The 26,044-nt window shown below is 36.5% G+C and overlaps 1 protein-coding gene across 5 annotated transcripts in view; it reads right to left on the reverse strand.

The window, feature by feature from the left end:
• Positions 1–670: 670 nt before the first annotated feature.
• Positions 671–26,044, reverse strand: part of SNX16 (sorting nexin 16) — a 29,464-nt gene continuing 4,090 nt past the window's right edge. For 4 of the 5 annotated variants that reach the window (XM_062641619.1, XM_062641621.1, XM_062641618.1 and 1 more), the window contains exons 2-9: positions 24,648–25,111; positions 20,805–20,918; positions 20,231–20,317; positions 15,364–15,512; positions 9,209–9,278; positions 4,560–4,696; positions 2,737–2,853; positions 671–2,465 (exon numbers count right to left, since the gene is read on the reverse strand). In XM_062641619.1, the coding sequence (XP_062497603.1) occupies positions 2,360–2,465; positions 2,737–2,853; positions 4,560–4,696; positions 9,209–9,278; positions 15,364–15,512; positions 20,231–20,317; positions 20,805–20,918; positions 24,648–25,019 (1,152 nt within the window). In that variant the 5' untranslated portion in view covers positions 25,020–25,111 and the 3' untranslated portion in view covers positions 671–2,359. Of the gene's footprint in view, positions 2,466–2,736; positions 2,854–4,559; positions 4,697–9,208; positions 9,279–15,363; positions 15,513–20,230; positions 20,318–20,804; positions 20,919–24,647; positions 25,171–26,044 lie in introns of those variants that run through there. The other variant, XM_062641622.1, reaches the window with a different exon arrangement.

Below are 26,044 nucleotides of genomic sequence, written 5' to 3' on the forward strand. Positions count from 1 at the left end.
GTGCACCAGAAAAAGATCAATATGGGATGAATGCCCCTTGCTCAGAGCGTTCAAGGGCACCGTGGGTTGTATACCTCAACTTGTGCATGTCCTTTTTGGGGCAGGGAAAACCATGTATTAACCAGTGACATACTCCAAGTGATACCACATGGCTGGTGAACAAACGCATGGTTTTCAGCCCAGTTTCATTAAAGATCAAGATCCCCCTAAACATAAAAATGTCTGTTCATGCTATTAAATAGTCTGGATCAGCAAAACATCTTATAAGCCTTAAAGACACAACAAAATTTCCATTCCTTTGTTCTCTCTCTTATGACTGAACTGTAAGTTACATTAATGCCTTCTTTAGTGACTAGGTTTACAGATTTACCTGAAGTACTCTAGAAACGCCTAGCATGTATGATCCAAGCACCTTTTCAGTGTTTTAAAAAAATTTATAGAATCACAGAATGGTTTGGGTTAGAAAGTACCTTAAGATCATCCTGTTCCAATCCCCTGCCATGGGCAGCGACACCTTGCACTAGAGCAGGTTGCCCAAACACCCGTCCAACCTGGCTTTATGTTCTACAGTTTCACCTTCTAACCTTCCCTCCTAACACTATTTTAAAATACAGAGTTCAATCTTCAAGTATGTAAGTGATGTTTGACAAAAAGATTCATGAATTCTCAATAAGGTGTCAAAACTTTATTGAATTCACTTGACATCTGTGAGGATTCATGTAGAATATTAAAAAAGATCAGTTCCTTTTTAATCTTCAGGTACAGCAAGTTTTCTGGTGTCATTACAGCATTCGCATTCTTTTTCATGGAGACATTTTTGGTACAAACAGAATGCAGACCAAAGAGTAACTGTAGGAAATCACTGAGGTAAAAACGTCTCTAATAGTATTTTTATCCCTTACTAGACAAGGCATTGAACGTTTTTTCCTATAATGGAAAAAAGAAGACAGGTGTTTTATCCATAGCTTTATTTTACCAGGAAGGTTTATACAGTTCTGCATAAAGGTCATTGTATGCACAGCTTGAAGTACAAAGCTCCCTTTGAAAACTCCAGCACAAAGACACTGCATATTGACAACATTAAACAGCAATGTGGTGGTATAGGGTGAAAAAAACCAGATTAAAACAAACCAGCATTCTTCCTATTGAAAAAGCAGAATAAAACAAGGCACTTTCAGTAAATAAGAACAGAAACAAGCTGTATCAAAGGTTCCACAGAACTGACCCAGAGCACTGTAACAAAATTCTGCAGTAATGAACAAGTAAAATACAAAAAGGCACTGCATAATCCTCTCCCTGCAACTCCCCTTTCTCAACCGATTAGCCAACTGAACTTGGCACAATGGAGTTTTAATTATAAAGTGCATCTCCTGTCTTAATACATTTTGAAAAATAGGCTATAGAACACATGTAGAATTATCCCCATGTGTTCAATATATTGAAACAAAAATACATTGCAACTAGATTCAATCTAGTTATGAACTGTGCAGGAAAAAAATATGGCTTCTTTACAAGTCTTTCAATAACCTCCATATAATCTGGAATATTTTTAAACAAACATGAATGCATTAACAAGATGGTAAGAGGTAGTGTTCCAAGTAAAAGGCAAACTCACCAATTTTATTGTTACATGGGTATATAGCAAAGGTATCCCAGATTTTCAAAGCAGCATGACCAAACAAAGTATTACAGCATGCTCTCTTGGGATGAAACTACACAGTGTTTTGGGGGTCTCATATTAGTTTCTTCAGCAAAAATGACCAGGCTTCTTAATATGTCCAACTACAATCCCATTTCGTAAGTACTCTTTCTCTTGGTACTGTCAGGGTTCCTATTGCATTGGATTAAAATTTCCAGAGAAATATCCTTCAACTTTAGAATTTAAAACCAACATATTCTACATTCTTATTAAACAAAAGATGAGTCTCTTTTTACTTCAACAACATTAATTTATGGCTATAAGAATACGAAAACACAAATATCAAACAGATGAACACATCAAGAGTATCACATCAGTGGCAACAGATGACATGCCAGTTAGATGGTTGGCGATTCAATGTGAAGCTTTTGTCACCCTGCTAGGGAAGTCAGACAAATTGTGTATGTACACGATCTAAACTTCAGCTGATTTTAGCCCTTATTAGACTTTAATATATTAAATATATAAAGGCTAGATAAAAACTGAAATCAAAGCAGCAATGGGTATATTTCTTATGTTAATAATTTGTAAAATTTATGTAAACATTCAATATGTGCATTCTTGCTCTTTGCTGTAAATTCTTCACAGCTACTCTATACCCTACCCAAAGAGTATGTCCCAAATGTGAAGCTTTCCCAGGTACCAGCAGCTGCTACTGATCTATTCTTCATCAGCAGTATATGCTACTTCAGCAACTTCAATTTCTGGTACAGAATTTTCAGGCAAAGAGCCACTCCAGCATGCATCATGGTTCTCTTTATCTGAGCTGCAACAACAGATCAATAATAAGTTTTGCCAAATGGAAACTAACATGATTCTCCATAGTAATTTTATGCTGTCAATCCACATAACATTAATACAGCTTGTTCAACTTATCACTTATTCCAGATCTAAAATTATCTATCCTGAAGGCCTTTATGCATCACAGAGGTTCATTAAAATGCTGAATTCCTCAGCTGTGCAGGATTCATGCAAGAGCAAGCATTTAAAAATATACTTTAAGAAAAAAGAAATATAAATAAAATAATAGTATTTACCAGCTGTCCTCACCCAGGGTCCCCTGGTCTGCTTCTACTGCAGAAGACTCTACTTCACCACTGCACTCACTTCCTTCTCCTGACATTTGACGAGTCATTTTTCCTAAAGATAAATCCCTACAACAAATAAGAAGAGAGTACCACCAATCCATTACAGGAAACATTCATCACTGAAAAGCTGTTTGATTAATTTTAAACTTCACAGTTTCTGGGAACATACCAATGTCACTCCTACATATTTCATTTCCTTTATTACTACAGGGGTACAGGGCTTTTACTGAATAGCTATTTAAACAGTTTATTTGCCCAGTTGCTTATTCCTAAACTAAATGAAATCCTCTGGTGGGAACACAATTTAGTAGCTTTAAAAAATTCGAGTCTTGGAGGAGTGATTGTGACTTTAGGTAAGAAATTACAAGCAGATGATCTAAGCCACACAGGTTGCCTAAATGGTAGAAGGATTATAGCCAAAACACAGTCAGAAGGAAGAAAGCCAGTTTGGCAAAAAGATTTCGTCAACAATTTCACATACTAAATTTCAGAGCAGTACATTTTCCCATTAATAATCAATGGGAAGTTGTGGATGCTCCATCCCTGGAAGTGTTCAAGTGCAGGTTGGATGGGGCTTTGAAGAACCTGGTCTAGTGGAAGATGTTCTTGTCTGTGGCAGGGGGATTGGATCTAGATGAAATGTAAGGTCTCCTCCAATCCAAACCATTCTGTGATTCTATGCTCAAGAAAATAACTTCTTCTTAACTGCAACACACATGGGCAGCCTGACTCGCCTGGCTACAACAGAAACAGGGGTGTGCAAAACTTAAAAAATAAAAATAAATATAAAATAAATTTGTTTCCAATGTATTGCCCTTTGTGGAAAACATGCATTTATTTAGTGCTAAAAGCTGCCATCTGAACTGGAAAGAAAAGCTTGTGAACAATTTTGTTTTGAAAGTGATACTACTATATTTCACCCCCTTTTAAAATTACTCTAACTACTACTGTTTCTATAGTTTCGCTTTAATGCATACATTTTAAGTAATACCTCAACAGTATTCTCTAACATGATTACTGGCCTATGTTTGGGCCAAATCCAGCATATGTAAAGGACTGCAAGTCTGATGCCTTGTTTGACTGTCCTCTCCTACCTCATACACATTTTAGACACCTTTCCTTAAGAACATACAGGCAGAAGATCCTTAAGTTTTTTTGGGCCATCAGATCAAAATTCCACTTCAGTGAGGCCAAAAAAGAGATCTTTTTATTTTGTGTGAAATTGTCATCAGACAAACAGAAGTTCTTAAACAAGGATCATGGATTTACTTGTAACTTTTACAACTAAAATTCAGTTATTTTCCATCAAGACTGCAGACACTACTTGGCTGACTTTCAATAATTTTAATTGTCTGGGAAGCTTTCAAGGTGTTTGTCTTCAGGGAAAGCACTGAAGAAATCTTCTTTTGCTAATCATGCCTTCTTATTTTAGTCACACAGAATTTCCTATTGTGGCATTTTAGCCAAATGCAAGTTATTTCATTTTTGTTGACTATTCCACTATTTAAGCCAGCATTAAGTCATAACTTCATCATCACACAGGGGAAGTAACTACTTTTAGAGGGAAAAGATGAGACAACAGCTTCTCATTTGTACTAAAGAACAGCTATTTAGCCATCATATGAGAAAGAGCCTACTGAAAACAGTGTTTTGCATCTGGTTATGTAGGGAAAACTGTTTCCAGGAATACAGTTAAAGCTCGCGCTTGTGACTATATAGAGAAAACGTCTCCATGGAAAGAAATTCCTAAAACCCATGACATTTCTACATACCTAATTCTTCTTTCAACAGCATCTATATGAAGTTGCTTTTCATGTAACAATTTCTTCAGCGACTCAACCTCCCTTTGTTTCTCAAGCAGTTCTTTTTGTAGACGATAATTTGTTTCCTCCAGAGTTTCACAGAAAGCCTAAAAGACAAATTTAAGAACATCTTCCTTTTAACTTCAGTGCCCTGTCTTTATTATTTTTCCTTTAGATATATCAACCTGTAACAGAATTGTACCCGCTTTTCTTCATATTATTATAAAGAGCTATATAAACTTGAAAAAAAAAGTTCTGTCATCAATAAAACAATGCTGCTTTGTTTTGAACAGTGAATTTATTATGCTAAACTGCAACACAAATAATTTACATAAGAGAAACTTTAGAAAGAGGCTTCTTGCCTTTTATGTGCCTTCCCTAATTCTGAACTGTTGTAATGTTCCACCTACATGGAACATCAGCTGAACTCCCTACTCCCTTTTCCCCTCATATAAGATTTGCTTTCACATGACTCAGAAGTCAATTTTAAAGCATTTAATTATTCCCAAGATGCTAGGAGTATTAGGATAAAGTGCATGTTCCTCCCAGGATAAAGACAAAGTTTTCCAGCTCTGTACCAAACACCTGTTACTAATATGAAACCATTAGTCAGAAGACCAATACAAAATCATTTTGAAATCAAATGCTAACAACAGTAACTACTCAACCATGACAAGTATGTTGTGTTACCCTGTTAAGCATGACACATCTATGTAGTACACCCTGACAAATTTGACTAGTGAGCAATCCTAGAACTTAATGTGAAGAGCCAACGTGTCATGCAGCACTCACCGAATGCAGGAAGTGACAGAAGCATTGGCATAGAGCCTGCTGATCTATTACTGGAAACAGCATATCTACCACCAGTAATGGCAATTCTGATTTAATAATTTACACATTCTCACTAAATAAGACCCATGCAGGAGGCTTTCTTGGCTTAACACTACATGCAACTAACCAGTAATTCACAGAGTCCTCTGAATACAAACATTTTATATGAGCTCAATTAAGAACATTTTAATAAAGTTTTAAAATGAGCTATCAAGAAGATACTATTCTTTGTTTTAACTGAAGCAGACTTACCAACTCCTTGAAAATGTTAAGTTTTCCTGTAATTACAGAATTCAAAAAAATTTTGATTTTTTTGCATTGAGTTCTAATTTATTTTATTGACTCAGAGAGCAAATTTATCTTTGTTGCCAGGCACTGAAGACCAACCATCAGTTAAACCACAGCTTTATTCATATCCAGTAGAGCCAAACAATGCAATCCATTCTTCACCAAGCATTTTTAGTGATTGCTTTAGCAATCAGTCTGGTTAAGCAGTCATCCGGTTTCATCCAAGCCAATTAAGTGACTTCTAGTGTATTTTGCAAAACTATTAAGGTTGCTGGTGGCCTAAATGAAAGGTAACCATTATTTCCTTAAAAATACAATTAAATTATACTGCTTCTACTTTTAGATTTTATCCACATGCAAATTTCCCTATTCACAGAATAACAAAAAAAAATAAAAATCCACAGGTCTTGGAAACTGTTTCATTTTTCTATACCAGAACTGAACAAAGCCTTTCGCAAAAACTCATCTCTAACTGCAATCTGTGTATCAGCTGCCCAAGGAAAGGAAGTCTCTTCAAAACAGAGTAAGAAAACATCAGTATATTCCGAAGGATGCCATAACAGCAGAAAGGTGAACCAAAGCTGAAGATGAGCTATCAGGAAATTGTCTGTAATCTTGCTCCTTGAAGAGCTGAACACCTGGAGTCTGTATAATTCGAATACCCAGGTGCAACCAATTTTCCCTTAAAGTCCTGAAAGAGTAACAGAACTAGGACAGCTGGAAAAGAGCTTTGTTTCCTTCTTCAGTGGACCATGAAACACAGATGGCTGTCAAAGGACCTGTGGAAAGAGTTACCAAAGGTTTGATGCCAAAAAAAATGGATTAATAGAATAGACACAAACTAAAATGAAAATACCCATATTTTGCAATTCTTTTAATGATAACAGTAAGGCAAAACAGGAGCAATTTTTGTGATACCTTTAAATATGAACCCCAGGAATATGTACGTGAACCACAATGTTCTTGTCCTGTGCTTGCACGTTGTTTGGGGAAAGAAAAAGGCAAGGGATATGTACACGTATTTCTGATATGTAGTCGTTTGGGATCCTTAACAGGCAGGAGTGGGGCAAAACTTCTTCTCAGTGAGGGTGACGGAACACTGGAACAGGCTGCCCAGGGAGGTTGTGGAGTCTCCTTCCCTGGAGACATTCAAAGCCCGCCTGGACACATTCCTGTTTAACATTATCTAGGTGTTCCTGCTCTGGCAGGGGGATTGGACTAGATGATCTTTTGAGGTCCCTTCCAATCTCTAGCATACTGTGATACTGTGTGATACTGTAAAAAGCAGGACAACCATGGATTTCAGGTAAGCAGACTTTAATCTCTTCACAAATCTGCTTGGAAGAAAGAAACCATGGGGAAACACCTTGGAGAGAACAGCTGTCTAGGAGAGCTAGCTGCTGTTCAAGCATCACCACCTTCAAGCTCAATAAAGGTCTAGATCAACGAGCAGGAAGTCAAGCAAAGGTTGCAGGAAGCCTGTAAGGATGAGCAAGGAACTCCTAACTCAACTCAGATGTAAAAAGCCAGTGTACTAGTGGTGGAAGCATGCAGAGGTGACCCAGCAGTACAGGGCTGCTGTCTGATCTTACAAGGACAGGGTTAAGAAAGTGAAGGCCAACCTGCAGCTGAACTTGGCAAGGCATGTGAGAAGAAACAAGAAAGGATTCTACAAGTACATAATTAACAAACGGAAGACCAGTGAAACCACGGACCTGCTTCCAAACTGAGTGAGTGAGCTTGTGACAAATCACACCAAAAAGGTTAAGGTACTCGATGCCATCTTTGCCTGTCTTCAGTGTTAAGACTAGCCTTCAGGAATCCCAGACCTCTGCAACCAGAGGGAAAGACAAGGAAGGGGAAGACAAACTTACTCACAGTGTTGGGGGACAAGACAAACTGGACATACTTAAGTCCATGGGACATGACAGGTTGCACCTGTGGGTGTTGAGGTGCAGTCAGGGAGCGACCTGACTAAGCTCCAGCTTGTTGTCCACCAGGACCTCAGGTCTCAGGATTCAAATACCATAAACAAAGATAATTAAGGGGCTTAAGCATCTTTCATGTGATAAACAGGAGTGAGCTGAAACTCTTCAGTCTGGAGAAGAGAAGGTTCAGGGTGACCTTATCAATGGGAGGGAATGAAGAAGAGAGGCCCAGACTTCTCAGTGGTGCCCACTGACAGGACAGGAGACAATGGGCACAAATTAAGACCCAGGAAATTCAATCTGAACACAGAAACCACATTTTTACTGTGGCAGTGATCAAACACTGAAGCTGGCTGCACAGAGAGGTTGTGAATTCTCTGCAGAATATTCAAACCTGACTGGACATGGTCCTGGGCAAGCTGCAGCAGCTGACCTTGCTCAAGCAGAAGGGCTGGACTAGATGATCTCAAGAGGTCTCTTCCAACCTCAACCACTCTGTAATAAAGTGGGCTATCCCTTGGAGACCAGAATTTTATGACAGCTGTCTCTAGCAACTTTACAGAAATGGTTAACAGCCAAAATTACACCAGCACAGCTATTTTAATAGTTTATCTAAATTCCCATGGTGGAAGAATAACCCTGAGATTTCACCACTGAACACATAATCAAAGTATCAATGAAAGCATCACTTAAGTTTCTCACTTATCTGAACAAATAATTCCTTTAATTTTTATTAATTTTCATCAACTTAAATAGCTATAATGAAAAATGTTTGTACAGAAATCAAATATGAGCTTGTAACACAAAAAAAAAAACCAAAACCAAAAACCCAACAAATCCTTCAATTATACACAGTAATATAACAAGAGCCAAGGCACTCCACTTGCATGCAAAACAAACTGGTAAATATAAATTTAGTTGGAGGAGTACCACTCAACATTCATAGTTTCTATAGTATTAACAAGGTATGTGCAATTCTAAAACATTCATATTCTCTAAAGTAAGAAAACTAAGACGACTTGCTCTAGACAGACTTGACACAGCTTTGCATGCCAGTGAAACTTACTTCTCACATACCAGGCTGCAGCCTACAGTATTATTTGTTCAGTGTGCTCATATGCATGTTGAAAGGCTGCTGCTTTACTATACTACTTGACACTACTAAATAGAACACTTTTTTTGTAGTCAGAATTAATCCTTTCATTACATTTCATAGCAAGAAACATTTTATTGCAAGACCCGAAGTCTAAGGTATAGGCATTGGACAATGTGTTGAACATAAACCTACAAAACCTATCTTTATATTCAGTAGTTGCCTTAAAAACAAGTTTCACCCACTGGTCATAAAAGGGAACAAGGAAGAGATCACACCTTGGGACAGAGATGAAGTACAGCAGTCAAAGATTACAGTGTGCACCAATAATTAGACTGTCAGTTTTACAAATACATCTATGTGCAAATTTTCGTGATAGAAATTAAAGCTTCCACTCCCTACCACTCAGCAGATTTTACAGTATTCTGTCAAACAACTGCCTTTTGCATTCTGTTTTTATCATACTACATAGCACTTACCCTGCTCTCTTCTAGACTGTCAAAAGGACCTGGAGGATCATCCAGACAAAGAAATTCTCTCACCGCAAGGCTTCAGCAAACAAAAGAGAGTGAATTACTTGAAATATAAAGAAAACCAACACTTAAATATGATCATACAAGGGCAGTATTTCTTTACAAGAAACAAGCACCTCTCCTCACATTCCTACGTATTCGAAATAATGTTAACAAACTATTAAATCTTTTAAGACTGTGACTTAAGTTACACAGGTACAGTTAAGAGTTCATCTAAATTTGTCAATTTAGAACATGATTTTTCAGATCTTCACAAAATTTGCTGCTACACGACAACTGAAAAGCAAGTTTATCAATTCGGTACTAAAGATATTTGAAAAATAAATGTTAGCAGATGGATGAAAAAAGCGTGCTGCTAAAATCCACATACAGATGTCTAAAGGAAGTATCAGAGGAACTAAGCATTGGTACTAAATGTGTCTCCATTTTGCTAAGATCATAATCCATTGACTTATACACAGCATATATTTTTTATATATACAGTATATTTTAATATATGCATATATAAAAGAGTAAGTTATAAAAGAATAAGAAGTGACAAGGTTAATGTGCCATGAATATACTATATAGCCATTTGCTCTTGTGAGACCTCACTTGCAGTACTGTGTACAGTTCTGGTGTCCTCAACATAAAAAGGACATGGAACTGTTGGAACAAGTCCAGAGGAGGGCCACGAGGATGATCAGGGGACTGGAGCACCTCCCGTATGAAGACAGGCTGAGGAAGTTGGGGCTGTTCAGCCTGGAGAAGAGAAGGCTGCGTGGAGACCTCATAGCAGCCTTCCAGTACCTGCAGGGGGCCTACAAGGATGCTGGGGAGGGACTATTCATTAGGGACTGTAGTGATAGAACAAGGGGTAATGGGTTAAAACTTAAATAGGGGAAGTTTAGATTGAATATAAGGAGGAAGTTCTTTACTGTAAGGGTGGTGAGGCACAGGAATGGGTTGCCCAGGGAAGCTGTGAATGGTCCATCCCTGGTGGTGTTCAAGGCCAGGTTGGATGAAGCCCTGGGTGACATGGTTTAGTGTGAGGTGTCCCTGCCCATGGCAGGGGGGCTGGAACTAGATGATCTTAAGGTCCTTTCTAACCCTAAGTATTCTACAATTCTATGATCTCTAAACATACTTATCAAATTAATGCATTCAACTTAAAATTGTGTAAAATTGCATAACTGATGTCATTCGCCTCTGTGCACTTTTACAAAGGCCAGAAGTAAGTATGTGTAATCCTGTGGTTTACTACAAAGTATACTGAGCATCTTGCTAATTCCATCTTCCAGGTTTAGACTACTTTTCAGAGAACTCTTCAGCATCTTCAAACATGTCTCTTCATCCAGCTTTCTAAGACTTTCCTACTCTGTTGTATTCATTCTTCTATAAATAACCTTCAATCAGAACACTGAATTCACAATTAACAAGAAGAAACTTACAATTCTGTGCTTGCACTCACTACTATAAATCTTTAAATAATCTCCTAATGGAATGAATATACAGAAATGGAAGACATGAATCCAAACTAATTCCCTGTCTCTTCCTTCCACCTATGTCCCATGGGAAGGCGAGGACAGCAGGAAGTAATTTCCTGCCTTCCACTCATTCTCTACATTTGAGGCAGACACAAAGTACAAGCACAAGAAGGTAAACTTTAACCCTGCTACCACTCTTAATCAAACAATTTCAGGTTTGGCAAGCAAAATGAGGACAACTCTTCAGCAAACACTAATCATTGATGATACTATCACTTTTATGTTTAGAAAAGCTATAAAGAATATTTAAAATACCTATACTTTGTTGTTGGATTTTCATGAACCTGCTTTCACGTGCTTATTGCACAAGAAGATAGAGGTGAGGTTTTTGATCAGTGGCTAGTGAGAATTCTTGTTCTAATATCCATTTTTATCATGTCAGCCTTTACCCCATCCTGGAAAAAATTCTTCTATAATCATGATGATTCCTGTCCCCACTTAATCTGTATGACAAATGTGGAAAAACCTTCCTTTTTTCAAGTCCCCTCTGCTGTTTTATATTAATCAAATCCATGATCTGTGCAAGCCATAGCCTAAACCTGTACTAGAAAAACAGCTTCTCTCATGTACTCAAACAAGTAATAAAAAAAATCTGCTACTTAAACTAAGATTATCACTCCAATTAGCGTAAAAAATGATATAAGGTAACAGGTCATTGGTTAAATGATTAGAACATAACCTCAAGCCAAATAAAAAGTTATTCAGGCATTCAGTATATTTTCAAAGAGAAGAGCAGGTTGTTTTTTTTCCTCTCCAAACAGTTTAATGTGAAGTGACCCTTTTCCAACATGATACTTAAATCCATTTTTTAATGGTCAAATTGTTCTTTTCATAAAGATGCTGAAGGAACTCACTTAAGCCTAATGCAGAAGAGCTCATTATGCAGAAACACTTCTGCTCATCATTCTTCTTCAATAACTTCACACTTATTCACCTAGCTCAGTTGAAAAATTCTAAAAGAATTTCATTTCTATATTTTGCTAGAAAATTTGTCATGTTAATGGGTAACATTAAAATGACATAACATGCAGTAATGCTTGTGGGAGAAAACCAGAATAACCAGAAAAATAAATGTGCAGAAATACCCAATCTACATATATCAACTACTTACATCACGTCAATCCCCCCCCCCCCCCTTTTGTTTTCCCTGCAGTTACTGGCAGAAAAGTGTCTCTCTTTCTAGTTTTCATAACTTCTTAGAATTGAAAGCTGTAGATTCATTATTTTACATAAAGAGACCAAGAAACTTAAAGCTACAGGTCACTGAAAACATTGTTTCTTTACCTAAAACATTCACCTGATTGTATGAACATCCATTTGCAGACTATCTTTACTCAGCCTGCTCTGACCCTGCTCTCACCTCCATATGCTACATCTCTTCCTTTCATTTAACAAACAGAAGAGAGTTCTGCCTCAAAAATATAACAGAAAACTTCTATATCATGTAGCAGAGATGGCTGTACATGGTTTCTTTCTTTGCTTCATCCCATGCAAGCTGACATCCTTCTTAAGAGATACACCAGCATTAAGAAGGGCAGCAAGGGGCAGTGCAGCACACAGACAAGACTCAACAGCTGATGAGTTCCTCCCTTTCAAGCTGGTTCTTACAGAGGGTGGAGGCAGAGGAGAGCTGTATCATCTATATAAAGCCAGATGACAATTCTGTTTAGCAGGTTAAACTCTTCTCCTCCTTTGTGGATTATATGCAATTTTCTCAAATGCATTAAACTCTGGGAGGATTTTAATTTGATCTTTCACTGAATCTTCAATACAAGGCAAAATAGGAGAACAAATCCATAAAACACAGACCTGTAATTTAGTGACCTACCTACCATCATCCTACATTTTATCTTTAAACTACTTTATGCAGCTAGGTTTATTAAAAAAATAGGTATACCAAATGAGGTCTCCTATCCCTGAAAGGTAATTTCCCACTGCCAATATGTCTCAGTGATAATACAGTATATAAAAAAAAATGAGAGAGACTTCGGTGCAACCCAAGCAGTTTGATTTATTTGGAAAACTGCAGAAGTAAATGGTGAGCTTTTAAGGAGGAAGCAGGGTCATATGCTTACCACTACTCATGTAAAGTGCAAATACTAATTTCAATTAATAGTAACTTTTACTCTTTCATAATTGGTTAAAAAATACCAGATGGCTCAAATCTCCCTAGTCTTAATCACTTCCCAAGGAATTCAACCCTTCAAGAGATCCAAACAATTGAATAAAAGCTGTACCAACAGGTCAGAGTTTTTAGTAAACTTCATGCTGAGCCTTACACAGCCAAGATCAGAATTTTCCTCAAAAACATGTTCCAATTAACTGCCTGTTCATTAACCAAAATACAAACTGATCCCACAATTAAATTCCCTTTTGTATCTGACAAGCAATGCAGACCGAAAGTTTTGTAGAGGCTTTTTGCTTTAAATGACAAACTATTTTGTCCAATACTGACCACTATTAAGATACCAACAAGCTAGCTGAAATGCCAAACTAGCTGCAACAATATGAAGCATAAATATTTCAGATCTATCCAAGCCGACTAAAGTCCACCCTGCTCACTAGTTTACCTCCAGCAACGTAACACAAGAGACATTTAATTCCTTTCTTCTTGGCACCCTATTATTGTGTAATTTAATAATCAGGAAGCTCTTAAAGTTCTCAGCCACATATTTCATCTGTACAATCATATTTAATAGCCACTGAAGGAAAAATTCACAAGTTGATCCTAATTTCTTTTTGGAAACCATTTAAGCTTTCTGCCTCTGACATCTCACAACAAAGCTTCGTAATTGAGTGTGACATACCTAGAGATGACTATGAATCATGCATAATATTAACATTCTTTACTCACCTTCGCTATCCCTTTGATGATTTCATATGCCCTGTTCAGCCAGCCCTTTCCCAAAACAACAGACTATAGAAAACAGAACTCTTGTTGCAGGAAAGCTTGTCTGTGACTTCACCTGCTCCTGCTTGCTTTCTCTGTACTTCTAGCAGACACTCTTTTGAAACAGAATCCTGTGCTTTATCACTGGACTATATGAGAGTGCAATTCAGATTCCCACAGCAGTAACATCTTTTTTTCCCCCCTCAAGTTCCTCTTCGACAATTTTTATGCAACTTTTTGATTACTGCTGAACACTGAACTGATTCAGAAAACTGTAATACCACCAATAATCTTCCAGGTTGTAAGAGACAACTGAGTTTATGATTCTTTATGTACGTACTTACTGTCATTTTTGCACTTCATGACATGAAAACTAACATTAGTCACTCAGTGGCTCAGGATCCTTCTCCAGTACTTCATAATCTCATTGTTTGTTCCTTTGTCCAGATAACTTACAGATATTGTGAACATCAGTGTCCATAGCTGTAATCCAGCATCCATATGCAATATGGAAATTTCCATAATCCTTCTCCCTTGCCTTTCAACCATTTTATACAAGCTCCCTCATAACTACTCGTTAAATTTCCCTCTGCAAAAGACATTATTGCTTTTCCCAGTATTATTTTTATTTACCTGCTTACCACTTTGGGTTTATTACAAGCAGTACCAAATGTCAGACTTACTTACTTAATCTCTAGTTTCCAGACTCAACAGTCAAGCACTTTATAAAAAGGTGCCAAATGCAGTAATACACATTCTACTAAAAAGTAAAGTATATGCAAGCATTATACGGTCTCACTCCACAGCTCAGCAATTTTACATTTTAGTTCCTTTAAACTTCTTGAGAGAATGCTGTTTGCTCTAATTAATTTCTTACTCTTTGTTTGTAATGAAGCTTCAGATGAAGACAGCTAATCAGACTCATTCCTCAAAGAATTTCTGATACAGTAACCTCAATATTTTTATTTCTCATGCTGGAAAAGGTTTTTGGAATCAACTGCTTTGCCTCTAGCAACCTGCTTACTAAAATTCTCTTTTGGTCTACACTAAAATTATTTTACATTTAATTTGCCAGAATTCCAGCTTTGGAAGAAAAAATGATATTGTCCAAAGAGACTTCTGTACTTTGCTGCTTAAATATATTATGTTTCTTAGACTCTAAAGCCTTTTTTGATTTGTGGATTACATTTACTTATGTGAAGCAATCTGTAAAGGTATTTCTATTATCTGTATTTACATGATGTCATGTAAATTAAAAACCTTTAGTTTAATATGCATTTTAAGAACTAATTACATAATAGTGTAGGTACTTTACATTATGAGAGCCTAACATTTTATCTTAATATAAATTAACAATATGTCAACTCTATGTTTAGTACAGAGAACTTCCATGTTCTAGAAGTAAACATGTTTTAGAAGTAAACATGATATTAGTCTAATATTTTAAATATTACAGCTTTTAGCTAGTCGTTAACCATGTGCAATTTCTGTTTTTTTGCTTAGGTTAAGATGGGATTAATTTAATAGAACACTAAATAATTCACATGACCAAACTCACAACATGAATGTTAATGAAATTCCTCATAAGTTGCTCAAAGATACACTGCTAGAGTCTAGGAGCTTACATTACGAGTTCGGACACAAAAAACCCCCAACAAATCCACAAGCAAAGTTGAATCACATACCAGTTAGCAATATCTTTGTGAGCTACTAGATTCTGAAGGAATGCTTGTAGTCCCAACTGTCGATCTTCCAAGAAGTCAGGATTATAATTATCCTTGAACCAGCGCTTTGGTGGAAGGGCCAACCGAAAGCCAGGAAACATATCTTTTAGCTGAAAGAGAAATCATGGCCAAAGAAAACCAAGAAAGAAAGTTTTGATGAAATACTGAGTTTGACACAGCACTGACTTTACTCATCACAAGATTTTTCTGTCTTCTATTAAGTTCAAGCACAAGGTAAGTCTCAACCATAAATACAATCATAATTATATCATAAATTATGGACACAGTTCTGCTACTTGCTATATTGCCTTGCACACCTCTCAAATTCATCACATAAAAATAGGAATGAAAAACTTTGCTTTGTTACTTAACATCTCTTGAGTCTGCTATCTAATGCCTCTGAGTCAGTAAATATAAGAAAACTGTATGTAAGTAAAAAGTCTCAGATGAGTAAGCATTTCAGTGGGGTTTCTGCTGGAGTATTCAGGGACAGTAGATACTAAATAATTAAAAGCCCATTACAGACCTACAACTCAATTTTTTTTGGGAAGCTGGCAGAATAAATTACAACACTTGCATGAGGTACTTCTAGTAAAGAGTAGCTTCTTGAGCACCCAGAATATTAAAATTTTAACATGCACTGAAGTGGCTCAAACCCTGGTACTAACACGTAAAACAGTATTTTTGAGTTACTTAAACAGTAATGGGGTATACATAATGTCAGAAATACCTAGAATTTTTCTCAATGCAGAAACTGAATATACAAATGAAGCGTAAGATTATGATGGGCCTGTCTAAGGATTCCAATTAATTACTTTTCTAATATACATGAAGAAGCAAAAAAAATAATTAATGCTTTCATAAAAAACAATTTTAGATTCTTTTTCTTAGAAGGTATGCTTGACAGTAAAATCACAGAGGATTTACAAACAGGAAAAAGCAAACAAGCTTTACAAAATCTAATGGTCCTCCAACTGCCACAGGAATTGTTTTAAGCTTTTTCTGAAGACAGGATCAAGCCAACGTCTGACAGGGATGTCCTGCATACAACCAATATACTTGTGTGAACGTTCCAGTGACAGAGATTCCAGAATCTGCTCTGAAAACAGTTTATATAGCTGCAAGCTAATTCTTCAGTGGGTGGCTAGTTCTTGGCATGGCAAAATTTTAGCCTTCTGACAATAAGTTTTATTTAACTACTCTTCATGGACTCACGGAAAATGCTAATGAGCAGCTCTTTCAGCAGATCTAGTTTTAAGAAAGTTAACTAGAATCTCTCTACAGAGTTTAAAGGAATAGCTACGATAGGGGATCACTCTTGCTCCTAGAGTACCATTTCACATTTTAAGAAGGGTGTTGTTTTTTTTCAACATCACAAGTATTGTATATTATCCCATTAGTACTGTATATAGCCCATGATAACTACTAGTTTCTAATTTATAGAATGGTTTGACAAAATGCTGCTCTTTATTTCTGCATTTAATTATTTCTGTTTTCCTCTTACAAATTCATCCTGATAGTAGACTCTTCCTGATATTTTTAAGTTTAGCTTTGGTCATCTGCAGTTCCATTATCTCTTACTAAGTTACCATTAGTACCCCGCATATGTAAGCATTCTTTATGCTCCACACACCCTCTTAAGTTAATGAAATGCTGAATAGAACTGAATCCAGAAAAGAAAACAAAATTAATCCTGTGTTAGTTGAAGAGAGGACCACAGCTAACCATTGCTGGGTAAGGTTTTAAACCACAGGTTCCTGCTTAATGGTAATGTCACTTGTCTGGTTATGTAGATCATGTAATTTACTTCTCAGGAAAGAGTATGCCTACCCACAGATTACTCCTTTTGTGGATGAAGAGCGTATGAGAAAGCTAGCTGGTGTGAGCAGACTAATTTTCAACAGCACAGTCCTGGGGCATTCTTTGTTGAATGTTCCTCAGACATAGCAGGAAAAACTGTGGGTCAGACAAGTTAAGCTGGCTCTGATTGCTCACTTGGATCCATCTTCTCTAGATGTCCATCTTCTCTAGATGTGACAGATTATACATGTTACATGAGGCTCAGCCTCAGCTAGAAATGGTTAACTTCTTGGTTCTTAAGACTGGCCATTTCATTATTTGTTAAACATCTCTACCAGTATAGCAATAAACTTTACAAAGTTCCTTTTCTACTATTTTTGGGGACCAAAGAGTATTCTTCATATACTTCTCCAGTCAAGTAGATGTTCTTAAACAAAATCTATGCATATAGCCAAACGACTGTATTTTAGCCTTTGTCCCACCTCCTTCAATCCTGTCATGTTCCAACATCCATTAAGATTTTTTTTTGTTACTAGTAGTTAGTTTTATTGTAACATTTTTATTGTAACATTTGCTATTTGCTTCCCATAATTTGCTCTCAAGTAATGATTTGTTATTTTACTGCCTCTTTCCCTTACTCTGCCCCTCGTGATTTATAGAACTTTATCTATTGCTCTTAGTATCCTGTGACAGTCCATCTTGCATCTCAGCACTTCTGCCTTAGTCTTCAGAAGTCTGTGCTACTCCCCTTGTGCTGATCTCTATTTTGTATTATTTTTTTTAATTACTTTTGACTCGAGATTACTACGTAGCTTCTTGTGTACCCATACTAACAATATCTCATCTTTCCTTTACATGGGATTACTTTGCCATCATCTTTTATTTGTCTTCTTTCAGCAGGTATGGAGTCTTCATAACCTTTTAATTCCCTAAGAAGTAGATAACTTTGACATCCAAATAACTTGTTCCTTATACTTGAAGTCTGTTCAAGTCTTAATGTGCTGCTGCACTGATTTAATTCATATGAGGAGAGTTGAGCTCTTTTACTCCCATTCATTTCTATTTTATTAGTGTCCCTTACTAAAAATATTTCAGAAACAAATGTTGTACTTCCACTATCTAGGATTCAATTTTGCCTTTATTTTCTTTGAGACTTCAGGGAAACTAAAGAATGCTACTATTAAGTATTCTAGTTGCTTCTGTTAGCTGAGCTGCATTCATTCATCTAGTCCTGATTTTACCCTCATGTATTCCTATTGTGACACTCTTCCTATTTTCACATCCCCATTTTTAGCCACTGTCAAAGTCCAACACTCACTTCGGTTAGAATTGGTGAGTATATGCCTGACACTTACAAAACATACTGCTCTTTTGTCTTTACCTTGTCTTCCTGAAAAAGCCATTCCCCCTCTGGTAATACTTGAAACCAATTCACATAATGATCACAGGTATTGATTATTCAATTCAGTTGCTAAGTTTCTATTACCATTTCAGGGAATGAATAATTTGCCACTAACCTCAAGAGGGATGGTGAGGAAAGGTTTTATAAGATTGTATATTTCTCCTGTTTCTATTGGATTTCTAAGCGATAGGGTAGAGAAAAAGCTGAAAGTATACACATATGCAACTTCATGTCTATATTTGTCATTAGAGAAAAAGGATTTGCAAGCGTTGCACCATGTCTTTTGAACCACTGAGGTGCGCATATAATCATTTACTCCCCAGTTCTTAATAGATTATGCTTCTTGTAATACAGAAATGCGAGCTCCAGGAACTGAAACATAAACATAATTCTGAAGCTTCTACAGAATTACTGAATAGGAACATAATAAAAATTTATATTTTCATCTGAAAGATGAAAAAGCTTGTCAGTGACACATGGGAAAAATAAAGTTCTTCCTTTCAAACAGAAATCCTAATACCTATAAATCATGCCAGAATACAAACATTTTTTGTCAAAGATTTGACTAAGACTAAGGACTTCACTTGTAAAACCTAAATACCTATTGTAAAATGATAACCTGTGGCATTTTAATTTTTTGAACTAGTGATAACCAGATAACCACATTATAAGTCAGTGCATATAAGCCAGTTCTTGATCTATATCTGACATAGTTCACCAAAATACAAATTGTTGTCTGGCTTGACTCCTGAAGTCTGAGTTGAAATCCCCAGAACATCATCAACTCAAAAGAAGTTAGGCTTTTGCCAATAGCAAGGCATTCCTAGCCTAAAAGATATCCAAACAGGTCAAACCAAGAACTCAGAGAAATGTGTAAGTTGAAGTCCATATTCAAAATTTCAGCAGAATTAAGTTCTTTGTTGGTTAGGCACACAGATCCAAGGAGAAAAGGTATAAAAACCCCCAAACCTTACTATGTTTTGATTGTTGATGCTTCTATATGAATAATGCTAAATGGGATAGCCAAATGCTAATTACGAATTAATAAAACTTGTGCTTTTTAGGCCAAACATTTTTTTTGTTTTCAAGTGTCCTAAAAATATTAAATTGCTGACACAGAACTCCTGTTTACCTGGGGTCTTTGTCCTCAGCTTTAAAACTCTGATATTTCACAATTAACTTCAAAAGACACTGAAAACAACAGAAGATTGACCAACACACAAGGAACTTATGTCCATGAAACTCAAGTTATATTATGAAAAAAGCAGCTTGTTGCACTGAAATGACTGAATAATTACTCTATCAGAATACAAGCCCATAATTCTTTTTCTATGCAGGGGATACAGGTATTAAAGAGTTAATTTCCTTTACCACACAGACTAGGAATAAATATAATGTATGATGCTTGCTAACAGCATGATAACTAACTTCTTTAATGCTAGCTGTATTTGTCTTTGAAAATATGAGGAATCATGTTTTCCATTCATTAATATAGTATGTGTTGTATAGGTAGTGAAAAAAGAAAGCAAGAAAAGAAGTGACAAAAATGTCAGACACAAAAAAAAAGGAAACATGAAAGAAGAGTGAGGTAAGTTAGCTGAGAATTTATCAGTGTAAAATTCTCACCTTGTCATTAAGCCTGGAGAAGTCAGTGTACCGTCTGAAGACCACCCAATTTTCATCTGGACTTCTTTTTACCAGTATTTTGTACACCTATGTGGAAAACCAGGAATATCAGAAAAATGTGCAGGATTTCACACTGCATTAGCTGGAAGGCTGAAATTATTCTCTTTTTCTTAATGAAACAAAAGGATTTTTTTTTTTTTAAACCAAGAATTGGATTAAAAAATCCACCCAAACAAACAAGCAACTTAATTATCAGACAAACAGTATAAATTCATTTCAGAATTTAAGGAAGGAATTTCTATAATTCATAAATACATTTAGCTACTTTCTGTCTGTAAAAAGGGCTTGTTAAATTTCATCCAGATTTCTGCCCCAGAAAAAAAAACCCAACCAAAAACAAACAAAAAAAACCCCCAAGTCTCAGCTATGAAAGTGGTGAGGTATGTTTTAATGATCTGTTTTAACATCTGCCAAATTACAGTTCTGTCATTAATCCCTGAGGCCAATATGTCTTTCAGATGACTGTAACAAGTGGGTACTGCTTGTTGTATTGTTTTACAATGTCTTATCTGACCTTCTTCACAAGGAAAAGCAATGCAGGATAAAAATAACATCCTCCTTTTGTTCCGTCTATCTTGAACATGAGGTTTTGCCTTTCCAGGCAAAATATGACCATTTCCCTAGATAACTGCATCAGAATGATTCTGTTAAGACTGTAGGACTGAAGTAATATAATTTGAATCAGATTCAGCCAGACAACAGCACAGCAGTACCATTCTCCTATTTAAAAGCAAATGGATATATAAATAAAACAACGATAAAAACAATTATAGAATTACCTTTTAGGAGGACAAATACTCAAGTGCCTGAACACAATGAATCTAACAACACACAACTTCAACTACAAAATATTAAACAGTGTCTAGAAAAGCAGGGTTCTCATGTCACAACCTTACTTTTCCCGATGTAAGGAAAAAGAGTCTCTGCACTGGTACTGGGTTAGTCCTCCCAGTCTAAGTGTTCTCTAGTTAAATTTCCCACCCCTCTGCAAACACAAGTAAAAATGTCTTCAAAATATGAGGAAGAAAAAGATATTTTTGAAATCATAATAATAAACAATTCCTTATGGGCTGTCGTGGTTTAAACCCAGTCAGGTAGCTTGTTCACTCACTCCCAGTGAGTGGTGCCGAGCTGACAACAATCGAGGTCTGTGTCCGTCTCCCCCCCCCCCCCCCCCCCCCCGGGCTCTCCCCTTCCCCGCTCCCGGAGGAACGGGGAGGAGGATCGAGAGAGTGCAACTCCTACGGGTTGAGACAAAAACAGTCCAGCAACAAATCACCACCGTTACTATCAGCTAAAACAATGATAAGGGAAAATAACAAGGGAAGAGAATACGATACCACCGGCCAAGAAAACGAGTTCCACCCAGAAGCCCCTGTCCTTCCGGGTAACTCCCAGTTACCCCTCACCCCGGGCATGACGTGCTGTGGTATGGAATACCTCCCCGGCTAGCCCGGGTCAGGCGCCCCGTCTCTGCTTCCTCACAGCCTCCCCTCCTCCCTGGCAGAGCATGAGCCTCACAAAGTCCTTGGCCAAACCAAAATATCCTTGTTATCAGCTCTGTTCCCGAGCTGAAAGTCAAAACACTGCACTGCACCAGTTAACACAAAGGAAAAACATGACTGCTACTGTGGAACCCAGGACATGCGCATTTAACCAAATTCTATCGAAAACATTTCCTCATCTGTTACACAGTAAAATCTTTCCCAGTATAATCATGCTTTCAAAGCAGGTTGTCTTAGCTGACAGATGTATTTTCTTGTTGGAATCCCACCATGTGATAACCCCCATGCTAGCCAACTTCTCCACATGTGTGAAACTGTTTTTAACATTTTTGCATTCCATAATATATTAAGTGGCAAACAGTTACACAAGCTACAGATAACTACCATGCAAATTAAAAGCAGTTTTTCAGCCAGCACATCTCTTACCTACTTTTTAAACACAGTATTCCACTTTTAAGCAACATCATCTGTGGAAGTTATAGACTGCAACAGACGCAGTATTTCAGACATTAACTAAAAGCTATTAGCTTTCAAAATTCAAGCTGCAAGACATGCCTGTGAAGCCAGTGTTAAAATACAATTCTTCTGTCTTCCATTTTGTGTATAAATATTTGCCCAAGTGTTTTAGCTTTCTTGTCATACTGGAAGTATGTAAACTTCATAAAGCAGAACTGCTATATAAAACTCTGAAAACTTTGCTAGTACAGAGTAAAACACAAAACAAGAAGCTGTAGAACATGCTTGAGAATTTACATGCTAATCTGTTTTCTATTCTACTGTTTTATTCTACTGAAGGCATTGCTTAAAAATGCACACAAACCCCAGTAATATCCAGTTAGTCTGACCCTCACTCTGAATGGTTTCCAAGCAAATACTAGATAAAGTCTTCACAAATTATGGCCAACTTAAAGAGCACAATCCACTTGTGATTACTGCCCCAACCTGAACACGGTTTTCTTGCCAAAATTAAATAAAGTTTTGCAGTTTTTTTGTTTGGGACTGTGGTGGTTTTGTTCATTTTTTTTAGATTTTTTATTAATAAAAAAGAAAAACTAGACTGTTACAAGAACAACTGTCAGCTCCTTCACACAAGATCTTGCAGAAATCCCCCAAACAAAAACTGAAACTTATTCACACAATTCCAGTCAACCCTGAATTGCCTTATTCCACAAATATAAAACATTCAATGAAGATATGCCAATATTTAGTATCAATCTCTGGCTGATTCGGCATGTCATTATAATTTCTAGTTGGCTAAAAATGCTCCAGACCAAAAGGTCTAATAGAACATTCCAGCACTGCTCACTCAAAGACCAACTGCTTATGAACAGAGACTTTTTTCAAACCTGGGTTTTCTCTTTCCTAAGCTTCAGCAGCCATGACCTCCAACATCCACTACCATTTGACTCCTGAAGCTAATACATGAACCAGCTTAACTTGTTCAGATTCATATTTTCAGAACTATGAGATGTTTAACTGAAAAAAAAAAAAACAAAACCAAAAACCAAACAAAAAAAACTTCAGAAGTCCTCTCTTTTACAGGTGATGTCAAGGTAATTTTCATTGTCTTCTATATCACTGATTTTCCAGTACAGAAGCAACCAAAATTTCCAGCAATCAAAATTGCTGATTTTAATGCACAATAGCAAGCTTATTTTCAACATGCAGCTGAAAACAGCTAATTATGCGCTTTCAGGAACAAGCACAGAAGTTATTTCAGAAGGAACAAAAATGCATTTAAACATTTTAACAATGAAGAGTGTTTCATTTGTATTGCAACCTGGTCTTCTAAAAAAATGAAGAGTTCAAATTATCATTTTAACTACAGCTGAAGAACATCTTACATGTACACTGAAATCTTCCTGCTCATATTTTCAGACTAGCCCTTGTCAATATAACAATACTAATCATGCTACCATGAATGAAGATGCTAGAAACTGAAAAACTTAAAAGACAAACCATTATTCCAAAATAATTAAAAAGTAGCTTTAATTCTTTGCAAAAAAACCCTTGATTATTAGTATTTCAACAGTCATAAGGGCATTAGATTCCATGCTTTCCTAATCTTAAGGGAAAATGGGAGAAAAAAGTTTGTCTGCTATTTCCTCCTCCTCACCTGTCATTAATGCTGCTTTCCTAAAGTAACATAATTGATAAATAATAAGTAACTACTTCCATCAGTCCCACATGCCTTGCTGAATGTTCCAACCACATCCACAAAAAAAAATGCGTTAATATATTTATGGCATGTAAAGCATATTGAATTGCCAGCTATAATACATTTTGCTAAAAAAAAACAAAACAAAACAATAAAAACAAATCAGTTAAGCTAGTGTTCTGTCACGAGATACTGCATATGTGACATCCCACTGATGTTTCCAGCACAGATTTCCTCTTATCAAAAACTAAACCTAGCAATGCAAGAAGCTGAAACCTATGTGTTTACACTTTAATGCAAAATATTCTGTTACTAATAACTGTAAAAGGGTGTTTTATCATCCATTTCAAATAAATGACTACATTTTAAGATGTTTAACTATCCAGAATTTCTACAAGTTCAGTCTCACAAGGAATTGTAAACTTTGCAAAGAATTCCTGACTATTACAGCAGAAATTTGAAGTAGAATAAATTCCTCCTATTCCACATACACAATTACAGGAAAGACTGCTTACAAGTCCCTGTTTTCCCACCTGTATAACAAGAATTACATTTTCCTATTAGACAGCAATACTTAGAAGGTAAATTGGTATTTGTAAAGTACTTGAACTGTGGGATTAATTACTGAAAGAGAATACAAAGTACATTCAATTGTTATCTTGTCATTACATGATGAACTATCCCCAAAACTTACAGTGAATTTTGCCCTTTCCTCCATCACCTCATAACCCAGTATAGTAGGCGTGGACGGTCGATCTTCCCAGCTCCTGGAATCTGCACTCTGCTCTATTTCTTCAGAAGGCTGCGTACAGTATTCTATGGATGTGTCCATACCTGTAAATTTAGTCCTTACAAGTGGACTACTACACACAGATGATGTAGAACCAATCTGGTCAGGCACACTCATTTTTTTAAAACTACCAATTGTAGAGTCCTCCAACTGTCCTTTTGAGGAGCTGGAACTCGTAGAGATGCTCCCAAAAGAAGAACTTCTTTGGTTTCTGTTTGTAAAGCTGGATGAGGAGCTTCCAATAGGAATAGGAACAGGAACGTATGGGGTTGCCATCCTTCATGAAAAAAAGATTCAGTTTTTGGCCCAGGAGTTTAAGGTTCATTCACTGTATAAGTCATGTTTTCTCCTCTTTTCAAGAGCAGTATCTGCAGGGAAGGACAGAAAATATTACTGTAATTTTTAAATGAAAGCAACACTAAAACACTGCTTTGGAAGATTCTGTAGGAGTACTGAAGCTTAAACATTTTCATAAGGAATATGGTTTCATATAAAAATGCTGCTTTTAACTGTACTTCTGCAGCTTGGCAGACAGCTTTACAGTTCTGACTTTCAGAGCAACTGGAATAAAAATGACAATGTCAAAATAAGATTACAAATGAGAAAAATGGTTTTGTCCTTCATAATTCACATGCTATTTGTTGTATTGAAAAAGTCAGCAATTTCAAGGCACTTAAGAAGCTCGTGCAGTTTTAGTGACTGTTTAGTACAAACACCACAAAACTTCTCTCAGAATTGCTTCTGTAAGATATTGGGAGCAAACTACACAAGCCAAACATGCATGCAACAATACACAGGACATGAACCAAAAGACAACACAGTAAACAATTTAGATGAGAAACATATCTGAATATACATATTCACTGAAGTATAATAGACCTGTTTTCAAAGCTAAATACTTTTTCAAAACAACTCTGTTGCATATGCTGCAGACATTTGTAACAATGTTAACTGGACACATTTTCTGTAGCTTGAATTGGAGCAATTAAGTTTTACAAGCATGCACATCAAATGCAGTGCTGTAATAGCAGCTAGTTTCCTCTTCCAGCAGATTAAATGATAAGAAACGCCAAACAAACAAGTTGAGGGGAAAAAAAAAAAAATTTTCAATGAAACAATTACAAGCCAAAATTAATCTTTTGCATGTGTGTACATTTCTAAAAAAAAAAAAAAAGGCAAAATAAAATTAAGACAGCCATATCAAACTGCCAAAAAAGCACTATCTCCTCATTTTAACTAAGTACCCAAAGAAGAGGTCTTACAAGACACAAATTAGATGCCACCTCTTTGTATTAATAGGA

This window comes from Pezoporus occidentalis, unplaced genomic scaffold, assembly GCF_034315485.1.
Source record: "Pezoporus occidentalis ecotype Australia unplaced genomic scaffold, CSIRO_AGI_Poc_V1 ctg69, whole genome shotgun sequence".
In the NCBI taxonomy this organism is placed as follows: Eukaryota; Metazoa; Chordata; class Aves; order Psittaciformes; family Psittacidae; genus Pezoporus; species Pezoporus occidentalis.